The 17859-nt window shown below is 42.2% G+C and overlaps 1 protein-coding gene across 2 annotated transcripts in view; it reads left to right on the top strand.

Annotated features, from left to right (window-relative positions):
* Window positions 1-8860, top strand: part of HDAC8 (histone deacetylase 8) — a 241477-nt gene extending 232617 nt beyond the window's left edge. For both annotated transcript variants that reach the window (XM_086388928.1, XM_086388927.1), the window contains one exon: window positions 8303-8860. In XM_086388928.1, the coding sequence (XP_086245054.1) occupies window positions 8303-8311 (9 nt within the window). In that variant the 3' untranslated portion in view covers window positions 8312-8860. The remainder of the gene's footprint in view (window positions 1-8302) is intronic.
* The last annotated feature ends 8999 nt before the right edge of the window (window positions 8861-17859 follow it).

Below are 17859 nucleotides of genomic sequence, written 5' to 3'. Positions count from 1 at the left end.
TCCATTTCCCACTGCTGTTTGGGAGGAGCAAAATGGAGCAAATGGCTTTCACAACTCTAAATCATTATACAGATGTAAGGCTGTATTATTCTTCCTGCCGCTGCTATTCCCATTATCCTGGATTTCTCAGCCCAGAGTTTTTGTCTGAAAAAGAAATGTGGAGAAAGCTCATGGACCAAAGAATCTAGAGCTATGACTCTAAAGTGGCTGGGAGGCATCGCCCAGCCCAGCAGATAGACTGCTTGAGGCCGAGCTGTACAAGCTGCCTGGCTGGCAGGCATGCAGCCCACTCCTGTGATGTCACCTCTCCAGTTACTGGTGCCTATCCCTCCACATGGAGCCAGCAGATTTAGGCACGGGGGGGAGAAAAAGTGAATCATAGGCTATTTTAGAAATTGCTTCAATTCAGTTTGAGACTGCAGTAGTCCCTTGCAAGTTAAGACCGGAGCACCCAAAACATCAGGGTACTAGTGCTGATATCCTATAGATGCCAGAAGCCTGGTGGGATTAATTCACAGCCTCAGGTTCTATTTCAGGTCAGAGGCAGACAAGTGGTAACTGGCGGTTATACTAATTGTCATTGAAAGGCTTTCTGATGACAAGAGGGATCTACATTCTAAGACAAACAATATAGTTGACAATTAAGAGCTAAAAACTAAAATCACCCATCCATTTCAGCACATACCTAAGGCTTCCTAGAAATCCTTTGTTCTGCCATTGTTCCCAGGTAAAGAGTGAGACCCTCAAGCCTGATGTGATGAGGCAGCTACCAGGGAAGTTTCTCTAGCCCTAGATCACACTAGATGAGACTCCTCCCCATCTTAAAATTGTTTGGAGGCTCCACATGGCCTCTAGGATAAGACTATGGCTTTCTAGACCCTTGATGATCTGACCTCCAACAGTCTCTCCAGCCTCATTGCACGTGCACACACATACACACCCACACAAACAAACCTGTCCCTGACCCTCATTCTGTGCTCTGGCCACAAAAGCTTTACAGGTGCTTTTATACATCCTGCTCTGTTCCTGCTGCCTGGTACATTCTCTCTTCATTTGCCCTTTAAGATGACACCTCCTCCATGAAGCCTTCCATGCCCTCTCTTCAAATGCCCTCAGCACTCTATATAGACTGGTATTATATGGCCTTATTGCTATGGACTATGATGTGTTGTCTCCATATATGCTTTCCTTGCTAGACTGAGAGCTCCTTAATTGCAAGAACTGTATCTTTCAGTGAATACTAATTGATGGATTCCTGTGCACTGTCAAAGTGGCTAACAATAGTGATGAACAAGAGTAACACATCCCTGCCCTCACAAGATGTGTTTGGTGTGCTAAGTGCATTGAAGAAAATAGAATCATGTGGCAGAAAATGAGTGACTGGGGGTGGCAACTTAGACTAGGTAGTCATCAGGCCCCTCAGAGGTGATTTTTGGATTGAAACCTGAGTGAAAAGAAGAGTTAGGGATGAGAATATCCAGGAACAGAGCATGCTAGGTAGAAGGAATAACATGTGCAAAGAAGGCGGAGCCCTAAGAGGGAAAAATGACTAGTGTGTTCCAATAACACAAAGAAGTTCCATGTGGCCAGAACAGAGAGTGCAAAGAGGGCAGAGCAGACAAGAGACCAGGGACAGGGCCAGACCCTGCAGAGCTTGATGGCTAAGTAGTTTGAATTTTATTCTAGGTGTGATTGGAAGCCTTAGAGGGCTTTAAGCATCCAAGTAATGTGATCTGACCTAAGTTTTAACAAAATAACCATGCTGCTATATAGAGGAAGGATTGTAGGTGGCAAGGATGGAAGCAAGAAGACCAGTGATGAGGCTATTAGAGTTGTCCATGCAAGGGGTGACAGTGGCTTGGAGTAAAGTTATCACAGTGAAGGTGGGAGGGAAATGGGTGGATTTAGAAAATATTGTGGAGGTAGAATTGACAGGACTTCCTAATGGATTGAAAGGGAGGTTATAAATGAAAGAGCAAATAAGAATGACCCCAGTCAATGTCATAAAGAAAAAAAAAAGCAAAAGGGAACTGTTCTATATCTGTACTGTCCAATATGGTCACCACTGGCTACATGTGGCCATTTGAATTTAAGTTATTAAAATTAAATTTAAAATTCAGTTCCTCACTTGTACTGGCCATATTTTAAGTGCTCAATAGCCACAGGTAATTAGTGGCTCTCATATTGGGCAGCATAGATATAGAACATTTCCATCATCCCAGAAAGTTCTATTGGACAGCACTGCTGTACATTAAAAAGACTAAAAATTATGAGAATAAAAAGACAAGCCACAGACTGGGAGAAATTCTTGCAAAACACATATCCAATAAGGACAATTAGCCAAAACATACAAAGAATTCTTAAAACCCAACAATAAGAAAACAACCCAATCCAAAAAATGGGCCAAAGATTTTAATACACACCTTACCAAAGAAGCTACGCAGGTGGCAGTTAAGTACATTAAGGTATGCTCACTATCATGTCACTAAGGAACTGCAAATTAAAACAGTGAGTTCCACTACATACCTAATAGAATAGCTAAAAGCAAAACGATGACACCACCAAATGCTGACAAGGATGTAGAGCAACAGGAACTCATTCATTGCTGGTGGGAATGCAAAACAGAACCGCCATCTTGGAAGACAGTTTGGCAGTTTCTTACAAAACTAAAACATAGTCTTACATACAGTCCTGCTCCTTGCTATTTATTCAAGTAAGATGAAAACTCACGTCCACACAAAAACCTGCACATGAGTGTTTATAGCAGCTTTATTCATAATTGCCAAAGCTTGGAAGCAACGAAGATGTCCTTCAGTAGGTGAATGGATAAACTGTGGTACCAGACAATGGAATATTTTTCAGCACTAAAAAGAAATGAGCTATTAAGTGACAAAATGTAGAATAACATTAAATGTGTATCGCTAAGTAAAGGAAGCCATTCTCAAAAGGCTCCATACTACATGATTTTAGCCATATGACATTCTTGAAAGGACAAAACAATAAAGACAGTAAAAATATCAGTGGCTGTGATGGGGTTAAGGAAAGGAAGAGAGAGATGAATAGGTGGAGCATAAGAATTTTAGAGCAGTGAAACTATTCTGTGTGATACTGTAATGATGGATACATAATATTATATACTTTTCAAAACTCGTAGGCCTGTACAAAACCAAGAATGAGCCCTAATGTAAACTATGGACTAAATAATAATGTATCAATATTCATTCATCAGCTATAAAAAATGTACATACTAATGCAAGATGTTAATACTAGGGGAAATTGCCTCCTGGGGGGAGATGAGGAACAGGGGAGTATGAGAGATCTGTACACTTTCTGCTCAGTTTTTCTGTAAACCTAAAACTGCTCCAAAAATAAAGTCTATTAATTAGCAGCAACAATGAAAAAGAGTAGAGTGCTCACAAGCACCTAGTACTGGCAAAGAGTAGATAATAAATGTTGATTGAATAAATGAACGAACAGATGAATTAGTCAGTTGATGAATCAATTGAACCCAAGCCTCCTGAGTCCCAGTTCAGTACTCCTTCTTGTACATCAGAGGTAGGATGAGGATATAATGTATTGTCAAAACCAAGATACTTGAGAGTGAAACAGGGTGCCATGGGTATAAGTCAGAACTATCCCAGAGATCACAAACTAGGAGTCTGTGAGCCACATCTTATCTCCAAAATTGTTTTGGTTTAGCCTAACAGATTAATGTGCCATGTAATGTCATTTAAACATTTAAAGCAGTTGTCCACATTTCACACTATGAAAACTCTGTGTAAAGATGTGAATGTCTGACTTCTCTTGGAAAGTGGAAAGATCTGACCCACATTCCTGCTCACTAGTGATTGGCTGGAACCAAGTAGCAGCTGCCCGCTTTGTGAGCAGGTACCTTCCTGTTTGCCACAAATTCCACCTTTCCCTGTTGTATCTCCTACTCTAGGCCAAGTGTGAGTTTCCATTTCTCATCTTGCTGACACCATTTTGATGTTGTTTTCTTCTGTAATAGAGTTAAGAAAAAAGGAAATTATTTCTTACATTCAGGCCATTCTACAAAGTAGGGAAAAGAAAAAGGATCCAGAGGGATCCATATGTCTTACCCCCAGTCTGTTCTATTGACATCCAATATATTCTTGGCCTCTATAGACATTTGAGTTTGCCCCTCTGATCTGTACTCTGTGTCTCTCCAGGCTGCAGATATGCTGGCCTTTAGAATTTTCTCAGGCTGCCACCCACTGCTGGAAAAGCTAGATGTGAGGGGAAAACAATGGGCATTATTTAAGCTTACATTTTCATTGTTACCCAAACTCAATATTGCTCATCATCAACTTTTGGTGGAAACTATTTCTGTTGTTTTTCTTAATTGCCTCCAAATGTAACTAGGGAGTGAGACAGAGCAGTAGAGAACACAGCACCCACCTTTCCTTTCTGTGAACATGTGTCATTGGGACACTTGGACGTGGGATTTTGTTCAACTGTGCACTCACTCATTCATCAAGCTCTGGCTATTCTTAAAGATGGAAGCACCCTCGCTTCAGCACCAGGACCCCCTATAGGTCTCCTCAGCACAGTCAACAACACACGCAAAGGCTCACATGGAGATGGGAAAGTATGGATGGGACACATGTAAGCTAAGGTGTTAGGTTTCATTCATAGGTACTCGGGAGCTGCTAAAGTTATTATGGAGCAGAGGAGGCATGTGATCACAGCTAGAATTGTGTGGGGGACAGATCCAGAAGTGGGAGCACCAGTTAAAAGGCTGTTTCAGTGACCTGAGTGATGGGAGCTATGGCTAAGGTGGAGAGAGGGGAACAGAAAAGAGAGGACAGATATGGAAGACATCTTGAGGTTAGATCTGGCAACTCATAAGATATGGAGAGTAAAAGATGAAGAATCAAAGATTATCCAGAGATTATGAACTTAAGGGTTGAAAACACCCAAGCCATGATCCAAAAAATTAACTTTTGCTTTGCAAAAGTTAGAAGAATGAAAAATCAGAATTCCCTGGCAGTCCAGTGGTTTAGGACTCTACACTTTCTCTGCCAAGGGTCTGGGTTTAATCCCTGGTCAGAGAACTAAGATCCCACAAGCCACACGGCTTGACCGATAAAGTGGGAGAGGGAGAGGGTGGGAAGATTTGGGAGAATGGCAGTGAAACATGTAAAATATCATGTAGGAAACGAGTTGCCAGTCCAGGTTCGATGCATGATGCTGGATGCTTGGGGCTGGTGCACTGGGACGGCCCAGAGGGATGGTATGGGGAGGGAGGAGGGAGGAGGGTTCGGGATGGGGAACACATGTATACCTGTGGCGGATTCATTTTGATATTTGGCAAAACTAATACAATTATGTAAAGTTTAAAAATAAAATAAAATTGGAAGAATAAAAAAAAAAAAGAATGTGAAGACAAATTATATACTGAGATAAAATGCTTGCAAATCATATATCCAACAACAGATTTATATCTAGAGTATATAAAGAACTCTCCAAACTCAACAGTAAAAAAAAAATCCAATTAATAAAAGACATGAAGAGGATATACAGACAGCAAATAAGTGCATGAAATGATGTTCAACATTATTAGCCATTAGGAAAATGGAAATTGAGACCACAATGAGAGATCCCTACACACCTATCAGAATGGTCAAAATAAAAACTAGTGCCACCACCAAATGTTAACAAGAATGCTGAGAAACTAGATCCTTCATACAGTGTTGGTGGGGTACATACCATGGAACACTACTCAACAAACAAAAAGGAACTGACTTAATGCACACAACAGCCTTGATGGATCTTTAAGAGCATTGTGCTGAGTGAGGGGGAAAAAATCTCAGAATGTTTTATACTGTAGGAGTTCATTTATATAACATTCCTGAAATTACAAAGTTATAGACCTAGAGACCAGATTGATGGTTGTCAGGGCTTAAAGATAGGGGGTGGAGGGGGGTTAACAAGGTGGCTTGAGGGAGGTCTTATGGTGATGGAATAGTTCTGTATCTTCTTGTGGTGGAAAATGAAAGTGAAAGTCACTCAGTCGTGTCCTACTCTCTGCAACCCCATGGACACACTCCATGTCATTCTCCAGGCCAGAATACTGGAATGGGTAGCCTTTCCCTTCTCCAGAGGATCTTCCCAACCCAGGGATCGAACCCAGGTCTCCTGCATTGCAGGCAGATTCTTTACCAGCTGAGCCACAAGGAAAGCCCAAGAATACTAGACTGGGTAGCCTATCCCTTCTCCAGGGGATCTTCTTGACCCAGGAATCAAACTGGGGTCTACTGCATTGCGGTGGATTCTTTACCAACTGAGCTATGAGGGAAGCCCTCTTGTGGTGGGGGTTATACAAATTTACACATGTGATAAAAATTTCATAGAATATATACACACACACAAATAAGTGCATATAAAACTGGCAAAATTTAAATATGGTCTGTGAATTATACCTGTGTCAATTTCCTGGTTTTGATATTAAATAATAATTATGTAAGATATTGCCACTTGGAAAAACTTGGTGAAGGCTACTTCTTGGTACTTTTTTTTACAACTTCCTATAAATCTATAGTAATTTTAAAATTACAGAGTTAAGTACTGCCCCCCAAAAAGGAATAAACTATTGATACACTAAAAATTTGCATGAAAATTAAAGGCATTATGCTGCTTGAAAGAATACAGCCTTAAAACATCACATACTGATGATTCCATTTATATAACATTCTCAAAAAGACAACACTTATGGTGATGGAGAATAGGTCAGTATTGCCAGGTGGTAAGAGGGGGAGGGGAGGATGTGACTGCAAAAAGAAAGCAGAAGAAATTTTGATGAGTAATGGGACCAATCTGTCTTAAGAATCTGACCTGTGTTAAAAATCATAGAACTGCACATAGCAAAGAAAGTCACTTTTACTGTATGTTTAATTTTTTTCCAAGTTTTTATTAATTGAAATTTTTTATTATAAATTTATTTATTTTAATTGGAGGCTAATTACTTTACAATATTGTATTGGTTTTGCCATACATCAACATGAATCTGTGACGTGTATACACGTGTTTCCCATCCTGAACCCCCCTCCCAACTCCCTCCCCGTACCATCCCTCTGGGTCATCCCAGTGCACGAGCCCCAAGTATCCTGTATCATGCATCTAACCTGGACTGACAATTCGTTTCATATATGATATTATACATGTTTCAATGCCATTCTCCCAAATCATCCCACCCTCACCCTCTCCCACAGAGTCCAAAAGACTGTTCTATACATCTGTGTCTCTTTTGCTGTCTCGCATACAGGGTTATCATTACCATCTTTCTAAATTCCATATATATGTGTTAGTATACTGTATTGGTGTTTTTCTTTCTGGCTTACTTCACTCTGTATAATAGGCTCCAGTTTCATCCACCTCATTAGAACTGATTCAAATGTATTCTTTTTAATGGCTGAGTAATACTCCATTGTGTATATTTAATATTGTATTAAAAATTAAACTAGATAGGCAAGTGGGTGCTGATTTTTCTTTCCTTCCTTTCTTCCATTCATCCATTTATTGAGCACCTACTATGTGTGAGGCACTGTGCTAGATATCAACCAAAAGTAAGGCAGCTAGGTCCTTGCCCTCATGGAACATCCTTCCTGTTTTAGAGTAGAAGTGGTCAGTAGGGTTTGGAGCCCAGTATTTTGGCTTGGGGAAGTAGGTCAAGAAGAAGACTGTGGAGGGACCAGTGCTGTAAGATTTCAAGTGACTGCTTTTCCCTCAAAGATTCTTAGACCTGAGAGTAGGGGGAAATCCCCAATTCATCTTTCACAGGTGCTCATGAGAGAAAATGCTAAAAGGGTTGTACCTTGCTAAGCAGGGGAAGAAATGTTGGGGGTGTGGAAAGATCTGATGCAGTTAGTGAAGTATGGACTCTGAAAAGTATTACCCAAATTTGTGCGTGTGTGTATGTGTGGCTTAAAACAACCATTTGTTTAGCTCATGACTTTGTGAGTTGGCAATAGGGCTGGGTTCAGCTGAGCGGTTCTTCTGGTTTGGGCTGAGTTCACCTAGCACTGCAGTCAGCCAGCTGTCCAAGGCCTCACTCACATGCCTGGTGGGTGGCTGGTGGTTGCTGGGGTAAATGGACCAGATCTCTCTCACCATCCAGCAGCCTAGCCTGAGCTTGTTCCTATGTTGGTGAGTGGGGGCAGGCAGGGTTCCCAAGGACAGCAAGAGAACAAGCCCCAAAATGAAAGTGCCTTTTTTAACAGCTTTACTGAGGTATAGTTCACATATGTTACTTGAATTTGAATTTTGTTTTCTCTATTTGCAGGGAATCTGAAGCATGTGGTCTAGTTGACAAAAAGAGATCAAATTTCCAGAGCCAAAGAGCAGTGCCTATAATGAAGACAGCGTGTTTATGCGAGCAGTGTGTGGAATTTGTGACTGCAGGGGAAATTTGGAAGAAATTACTTCCTGAAAATTTCCAAGGGGCACCAAGTGGCAGCTGGCCTCCTAGCATGAAGCAGGCAGGCACCCCAGAGGCCTCAACTAGACCTAGGGGAAGACAAACATTTCCAACATTTTAAGTGTTTATTTTTAAAAAACACACAGATGCCGTTTTTAATCTTTGAAAATTATTTTTAGGCAAGTTGGGGAGGGGTATTTTTATTTTCTTAAAGGAGACAGATCAGAAGCTGGAGGAAAGCATGGAGATTTGGTTGGCAGTTGGTGGGGCAGTGGGGAGATGAGAGTCAGGGTTTAGGCCTCAGGATCATCCAGGTGGAACCTTGGGGGAGGGGGATCTGGTCACAGATGGGGAGAAATCCACCTATGTTGTTTTCAAGATTATGAATTTATTTTGTTTTTTAATAAAATCTTTGCAAACCTACCTCTCTTCCACTTTCCTCATTGTAAAGTACCACTGACAGCACACAGTCGTGAACATTTCCTCTCACTGAAGTATAAAGACTAACCCTGCTGCTTCCCTGTTCTGCCCTGCCCCACCCTGATAGGGTGGCTCTGAGTGCTGGATCCTGCTGAGGAACTAGTGTGTCTTCCACTAAGTCCCAGGGACAGAAAGCCAAACTCTGACCTGTACTGGGGCCTGACCAGAGCTCACAGGAATACAGGTGCTGCAACCTTGGGGAAGGCCTTCCTGGCTCCCCAGAGAGAAGCTATCCTGCCTAGGGAGTGACTCAGTGATGGAAAAAGCAGGTGGCAGGTCAGATCCAAGAGGGACATCTTGATGAATAGAGGCTATTTCCCATCAAGCATGCTTGATGAAAATGGGATACAGTTGTGATGTGTTGGTTTTCCTATAACCTCAAAGGCAAAGACAGAGAAGGCAATGGCACCCCACTCCAGTACTCTTGCCTGGAAAACCCATGGATGGAGGAGCCTGGTAGGCTGCAGTCCATGGGGTCGCAAAGAGTTGGAAATGACTGAGCGACTTCACTTTCACTTTTCACTTTCATGCACTGGAGGAGGAAATGGCAACCCACTCCAGTGTTCTTGCCTGGAGAATCCCAGGGATGGGGAAGCCTGGTGGGCTGCCATCTATGGGGTAGCACAGAGTCAGAGACGACTGAAGCGACTTAGCAGCAGCAGCAGCAAAGGCAGAGAAAAGATGGCAAAATGCAGATAGGGGTCTCGAGAGAGATAAGAAAGCAGAAGTGACAGCCAAATGTCACAATTTTGGAATTTGATTCACCACGTATTTATGCAGCTCCTACAGCTACTGGGACTTGGATGGGAGACAAGGACACAACCCCATCCTGGCCATCTAGGGACTCCCAGACAAGGCAAAGGAGGAGAGAAGGAACCAGATCCCAACATACTTCATGCTCTGTAGCAAACAGGAGTCCTGAACTCTGAGAGCACCGAGGAGAGAGCAACCTACCAGGCCAGGGCAGCATCCCAGAGCATTTCAAAGGGGATGATATTTGAACTGGGCCTTGTAGATGTTGTATTTCTCCAGGCTACTGAGAGGAGGAAGGGCATTCCGCAGAAGGGAGTGGAAAAAGCCTTGAACATGTCCCGGGATGGGAATCAGTTCAGTTCAGTTCAGTTGCTCAGTCATGTCCAAGTCTTTGCGACCCATGGACTACAGCACGCCAGGCCTCCCTGGGATGGGAATAGCCAAGCTTTTATTAAACAGCATTGGGGTACCCGGACAGCTAGGAATACAAGTCACTTCAAATGCCCACAATTCTAATTATACACTCAGCTTAAGGATAATTTTACTTATACCAAAATGTAAGATTTTAAAAAATAGAAGAGGGAGGAGGTACTGAATGGGGCAGGTGGGGGTGTGGGGGAAGCCAAGAAAGACAAATAAAAACTCTGAATTCCCAGCCTGTGAAGAACCACCCGCCAAGGTTTGTCCTTTCAAAAGCTTGCTGGGTCTAATATCCAAATCCTTCCAAGGGAACCACCTTCCAAAGTCATCACCCAAATTCCTGTGAAGGACTCAGCCACAAGACACAACCACAGGGTAAAGTGGTGAATAGTAGTGCTTCATTTTCCTTTCAAGAGGAATGGGCCTGAACCAGAAGGAGCCCTTTCCCACTGGGCAGCCAGGGCTACCCTCTCAGCAGCACCGGCTCTGCTGGCTGAGCCCGAGTGAGCTGCTGAACCTAGGCCAGGCCTGTTCTGAGAGATGGCACCACCTCAATGGCCTTCAGGATTCCTCTTCATTCCATTCTTGTTAAAATGTAGGCAAAAAAATCTCATAGATGGAACTAGGAATCATTTTCCACTTTTTACAATTGAAATACCAAACAAAAGTATTCTCAAAACAAACAAGACAGATTGAGTTATTCCGCTCAGTCTAACCTCATCAAATTATACGCATTAAATATGTGCAACTTTTTGTCTATCCATTACACGCTCAGTAAAGCTGTTTTAAAAAAGAAAAAAGTATTTCTTTGCTAAGAATTATCTTAAGTGCCTAGAGGAAAAAAGACTGAAAGGAAATATACCAAGATATTAACTGAGGTAGGCTTCTGTGGAGGAAGAAGATATAAGGATGGTTTAATTTTGGTTTCTTCTACTTTTCAATATTTTCCCAGTTTTCTTAATAAGCATGATCTAGTTTTGTAATAGGAAAAATAAATATACAAACTCTTTATAAAAAGAATTGATCTGCAAGTAAAGTTACAGATCAAAGTAAATTCAAGACATCCACTGAGGAAGAGTTTGTGCTTAGGCCCCAGAGCTATTCTAACAGCCCAGGAGGTTCTGAGCTGGCAAGGAAGACTGGTCTGGCTAGAGGGCTCCTGATCTACAATTCACTCAGCCAGAGAGGGTCTTTTTAGATAAGGTGGCTTGAGGGAAGGGCAACTTTGTACCCAGTCTGAGCCTACCTTCCCTTCAGGAAACATCCGCCTTTTTCCCCGAAAGGACCAGCCATCATAACTATAGTAATAATGCAAAGCAAGGCTTAGAATATACCTCATTTTACAAATCACTTTTATTTATACTATGTCACTATCCACCCTGCTGGGTGGGTATTATCATCTCTACTCTACAGATTAGCAAACTGAGGCCACAAACTGTGAAGTAACTTGCCCCTTGTCAGTGGCAGAGCTAGGAAGCCATCCCAGCTGGAACTGCAAGTTCCTTACTTCCCCATCGTTCCCTCCCCCTCAACCCCACACTGAGTGCCACTAAAATATTTTTAAACTGTGACTTTGGAGTAAACAACTTTCTTCTTGCTTCCAAAGTCCAAGCTGGACCAAGCCTCATGCTGCTCTGCAACCCTCCCCTCACATCAACAACAGTAAGTACTTGTGTGCTTTTCAGCAAGTTACTCGACCTTTCTGGGTCTGTTTCCTTATCCCTGTAAAGTGGGGCGAATAATTCCCGCACTTCATGGGCTATTGTGAGTGCTTGATGAATTATCTTAGATGAAAGGACTTTGAAAAGAATCTAAAGTCTTGTGTGCAGGAGGGCCTGCCAGAAAAATGAGCCTCGAAAGACCAACCTCTGAGGAAAACCCAGGGCTCCCAGGAGCCCCACAGGCCTTCACTATCTCTCACCAAGGAACATAGAGAGGCCAGAGAGACCAAAAGAGAGCTTTAGGCTGTGTTCACAACTCAAGGTTTAGAAAATAACCCTTTAAAAAGTATATATATATATATATAGGATATGCCTTTATTTGCATAAAACACCTCTGGAAAGAGACACAAGAAACTGGGGCACTTCAGTTTCCTGCACCTCAGGCAGGAAAACCAGGTGGCAGAGGAGTAAGGGGGGGTTTGCACTATGTTCCTTTTTGTATCTTTTGATTTATGAATCATGTGAATGTACTACCTGGTTCCCCCCCCCCCAAAAGCAAATATATATATATATATATATATTTTTTTTTTTTTTTTTAAGCCAATGGAAAAATCCCAAGCCAGTTTCCATTTGGGGGGCAAGGGGGTGGATCTGCCTCTGCTACCTTCATTGTGAGCTGTCACAGAAAGAGGGGTATATTTCCAATTCTATATTTAAAAGACTCTTTCTAAGGCAGAAAAACTTCTTTATAAGAAAATCAAATATTGTGATTCAACAAAAAAGGAATGAGGAGAAAGAAGAGGGGGACAAAAAGAGGGAAGAGAAAGAAGAAAAGCAAACAGCCATCAAGGCTAATCAGGTTTTGATATCTCTAAGCCCCTGCATGGAAAACTCCAGCAGCTCTTCCTCCCCAACCTTGGCCAAGGACGAGTCCCCAAACCTGCTCAGTGCTGGGCTCCAAGCTGTCTAGCAGCGCATATGCACTTTGGCCTCAACCTGCCTGAGTTTGACTCCCCTCCTTGTTACTCACTAGCTGTGTGACTTTGGCCAAGAAACACTCTCTGTGAGTCTTAGTCCCCTCATCCATCAAATGGAGATACTCCCTGTACTACCTTATTGGCTGATTTTGAGGGATCAAAGAGATCGTGGAAGAAAGCACATTTAGCATACATATTAGATGTCAATTATCAGACACTGTTCCTGCCCTAAATGCAAAGGCAAAGAATCTTCCTGACATTCTCTGGCTTCAGGAATTAGGGGAAGAGAATGCAAATTACTGTGGTTGTGCATTGGTGCATTGGTACATTGTTCTGGGGCAAAGAGACATAGCTATTACTAGATTCTCAATACTCAACAGGGTTTTGAAAGCTACCTACCAAAGGTTTCGAGAGCTGCAAATGTAAAGACAGACATGAATAGTGCCTTTGAAGATGGGGACCATCCAAGACCCTCACCTTAGGGTCTCTGCACAGGCTAGTACTTTCACCTGCAATGCTCAGATCTTCCCCAGACTGGCTCCTTTTAGCCATGCCATATAAAGTAGCCACTTTGCTCTCTTTGTTCCAAAATACCACTGATTTTCATACTGTTTACCATTATCTTATTCTTTTTTATTCCTACACATATACACACACACACACACACACACGCCCTCGGAGGGTGGGAACTTTGGCAGTTTCATTGCTGTACCCCAGTGCTGGGCATGGTACCTGGCACCTGTAATTCTCCATACATACCTACGTGATGGTGAAAATACACAGTGAGACAAAGCAATGTTTCACATTCTGGGTATTATAAGACACAGAAATGGGACAGGCAATCTAGACTGGAGCAATCATGAAGGCTACAATATTTAAGCTGATCTTGGAGCAGGCATCAGGGGCAGACATTTCAGGCAAAGGCACATGAAATTTAGGGAAGTGACAAGCAGTTCAGTGCTGCTAGAACACAGAATATTAGACTATTCAAGTAAATCAACTGTGAAAAGATGTTTTTCAGACAACAGGGGAAATTTGGACAGAGACTAGGTGATGTTAAAAAATTATTGATAATTTTGTTAAGTATGATAACAGCATGGTAGTTATATATTTATCTAAGTCCTCAACTGTTAAAGATACAAAGTGAAGTATTTACAGGTGAAATAATATATCTGGGGTTTCTTTAAAATTACTCCAGAAGGGGCAAGTGTATGGGTGTGTGGCAGCAGATAGTCGGTTGAGATAAATGAAACAAAATGTGAAAAATGTTGATCATTGTTGAAGCTTCATGTTTGATGGACACATGGAGGTTGGATATACTATTCTCTCTACTTTTATGTGCTTTTAAATTTCCATAAGAAAAAACTGAGATATATATTAGTCAATGACAAGAAGGAAAATAGCAGGGGCCAGTCACAAAGGACCTCTGTGCCAGCTAGAGGAGGTGAGACTTGATCCTCCAGGTAAGAAGCCATCAGAGACTTTTAAGCCAAAGAGTGGCTTGATCAGATTTGCGTTTTAAAAAGATAGCTGTAGCCACTGGGATAACCGAAGTGAGCCTGCTGAGGCTCAGCTCCAAAGTGGCTGAAAAGCCTCTGTTTACCTCTGGTGGAAAGAGCCCTAATGCTTTCCTCCCTCAGCCGGCCCACAGTGCCTTTCTTACTTGGTGAGACAGAGTAATGGAAAGACTTTTTTTTTTTTTTTTTTGCACTAGATGCCTCAAGGAAAACATTCAAACAATAAGAAAATGGTTCCTTCATAACACCATACCTCAGCAAACACCACTATTAGCAGTTTGGTGTTTATGTCACCAGACTTTTTTCATTTTGTCCATAAATATATATTGACTACCTGCTATGTACCATGCAGAGTGCCAGGCACTGGGGTTATATCTGTGGACAAAGTAGACAATAATCCCTGACCCTAGGGAGCTGGCATTATGCATATATGACCACTTGACATTTTTTTTTTAACAAATGAAATCGTCCTGTCTGGTAACCTGATTTCTCTCACTTCGTTATATGCCATGGACAGTTTTCCATATCAATCCACAAACAACTACCATATTATCTTTTACTATGACATATTTCAGACATACCAAAAAATCTGGCATACCTGATCCCTTAAAGTGGTCATATTATATGGATGCTCCAAAATTTGTTTAACCTGTCCCTTAATGCTGAACATTCAGAATATTCTCATTTTTCCTTACAAATAAAAACACTGAATTAGTCATTAGGGAAATGCAAATCAAAACCTCAATGAGTTGCCAGTTTATTCCTATTTGAATGGCTATAATAAAAATAAAACAGAAAATAACAAGAGGCTATGAAGATGTGGAGAAATTGGAACCTTTGTATATTGCTATGGGGATGCAAAACGGTGCAGCCACTGTGGAAAACAGTTTGGCGATCCTTAAGTTAAACATAGAATTACCATTTGACCCACCAATTCTAGTCCTAGGTATATGCCCCAAAAGAATTGAAAACAGATATTCAAATACTTGTTCATGAGTATTCATAGCAGGACTCTTCATAATAGTCAAAAGGTGGAAATGACTCGAATGTCTACCAATAGATGAACAAATGAACAAATTGTGGCATATGCATACAGTGAGATATTATTCTGCCATAAAAAGGAATGAAGTATGGATACATGCTACAGTACTCAAAAACATCATGCTAAGTGAAAGAAGCCAGACACCAGAAGTCGCACAGTGTATGATTCCGTTTATATGAAACATCGAAAATAAGCAAAAGCATAAGGACAGAAAGCCGATTGGTTGTTGTCTGGACGGAGGGGGAAATGAGGAGTAACTGTTTAATGGGCATGGATTTTATTTTGAGGTAATAAAAGTATTTTGAAACTAGGCAGAGGTGGTGGTTGTGCAACACCAAACGCCACCAAATTATTGACTTTAAAATAACTGATTTTATGTTATGTGAATTTTGCCTCAAAGAAAAATTTTTGCAGTGAAGATCCTCTTACACCCTTGCACATTTGTTGTCTTATTTTCTTATGATACATTTGTTAAAATGAAACTGCTAGATCAAAGGGTGTGGACATTAAAAACAAACAAAACAGGTGATGGATTTTGATCACCAGAAGTGTTTGTTGTTTGAGTTTTGGTTGCTCTGATTTTATTAGTGGAGTTGAACATGTTTTTATATGCTTAGCAGTAAGTTATTATTTAACTATCTGTTTCTTCCATTACACTCAAGACCATTCCCACCTGTATTCATGTCAGCACTCCTGAACTCCTGACCAGCACATAGTAGGACTCTGGTGAATGTGGTGAGGAGCTGAAGGGAAAGCAGAGACTGTCAGCTCCTCCTGGTGCCCCCAGGTGCCCAGGCTAACTCTCAACATCCAGTGCAGTTCCAACACATCTTCCCCCAGAAAGTCACCTAAATTTAGATATTTGTACATGAGTATTCATAGCAGACAGACCTTTTTTGGCAAAGTAATGTATGGTTTTTCCTGTGGTCATGTATGGATGTGAGAGTTGGACTGTGAAGAAGGCTGAGCGCCGAAGAATTGATGCTTTTGAACTGTGGTGTTGGAGAAGACTCTTGAGAGTCCCTTGGACTGCAAGGAGATCCAGCCAGTCCATTCTGAAGGAGATCAGCCCTGGGATTTCTTTGCAAGGAATGACGCTAAAACTGAAACTCCAGTACTTTGGCCACCTCATGCGAAGAGTTGACTTATTGGAAAAGACTCTGATGCTGGGAGGGATTGGGGGCAGGAGGAGAAGGGGATGACCGAGGATGAGATGGCTGGATGGCATCACTGACTCGATGGACATGAGTCTGAGTGAACTCCGGGAGTTGGTGATGGACAGGGAGGCCTGGCGTGCTGCAATTCATGGGGTCGCAAAGAGTCAGACACAACTGAGCGACTGAACTGAACTGAACTGATTCATAGCAGAACTCTTCATAATAGTCAAAAGGTGGAAATGACTCAAATGTCTATCAACTGGAATCCACACTATGAGTGGCATGGAGGGCATGGGTTTGTATTAGTTGGAAATGGAGATAAAGACAGAATAAGGGTAAGAATGAGGATTAAACTGAGAGGTGGAAATAATGTTTATGTGTGTCTGTGAATGCAGACAAACAGAAGAGAAACCACCAAAATCACAGCTGTATACTGGGAGCAGGGGTGGGGAGAAGGGGATAGGGATAACTATCATTTGTCAAGGTCCTCTCCAGTATTCCCTGGCTTGCTTCTCTACCGGGCTGGTGGCTACTGCACAGAAGCTTTCTGGTTGACTGGACCTCCTCCTCTGAAGGTGCCTGTCAGCTCCATGGCATGGTTCTGGGGTTACCAGCATAGAAGGCAGGAGAGAGGGGCAACTGCCATCCTTCCAGCCCTACCCACTCTGCCCATGAATTACCAGCCTCCATCTGACTTTCATTCATATCTTTTTCTCCTTTGAGGAATATTCTGCAGAATCTGTTTCATATTCCACTCCTGAGCCTATTTGGCTAATCTCTGCCCCATGTCACTTCTGATTTTCCTGCAACTTCTTTCTCCCACACCCAGAAGCTAGACTCTCTGGCTCAGCCATTCCTTCATTCAACAGATATTTGAACATCTGCTATGTGCCAAGTAGTATACTAATCATCAGAGATTCAAAAGTGAACAAAACACAGAAATCTCTACCCTGATAGAGCATGCATTCTAGCTGGACAGACAGATAAATATAATATGGTAAGTGGTGATCAGTGCTATGGAGAAAAAGCAAGGTGAGAGTTGAGAGTGACAGGGTTGCTGTTTCAGATAAGAGTGCCTAAAGAAGGCCCATATGAAGAGGTGACATTGAGCCAAGACCTGAAGGCAGTGAGGTGACAAGCCATGTGGCTCTCTTGGAAAGTATTCTAACCAGGGGGAACAGCAAAATGCAAAGCGCCTGAGACAGAAACCACCTTGTCACCTGTGAAAATATCAAGGCCAGTGTGCCTAAAGTGAAGGGAATGGGGAGTGGGGAGGAGGGAAAAATGTGGAGAAGTAGAAGGGCCAAGGTACTACAGGTACTATTAGGACTTCGATCTTTGCCCTGTGGGAGATGGAGAGCTGTTGGAGCCTCCTGAGCAGAGAAGGAAGGGATCCCTCTGGCTGCTTTGTAGAG

Source organism: Bos grunniens, chromosome X, assembly GCF_055505025.1.
Source record: "Bos grunniens cultivar Pamir isolate PY7600 chromosome X, Bosgru_T2T1.0, whole genome shotgun sequence".
Lineage (NCBI taxonomy): Eukaryota > Metazoa > Chordata > Mammalia > Artiodactyla > Bovidae > Bos > Bos grunniens.
This window is presented reverse-complemented; position numbering and strand designations above follow the sequence as displayed.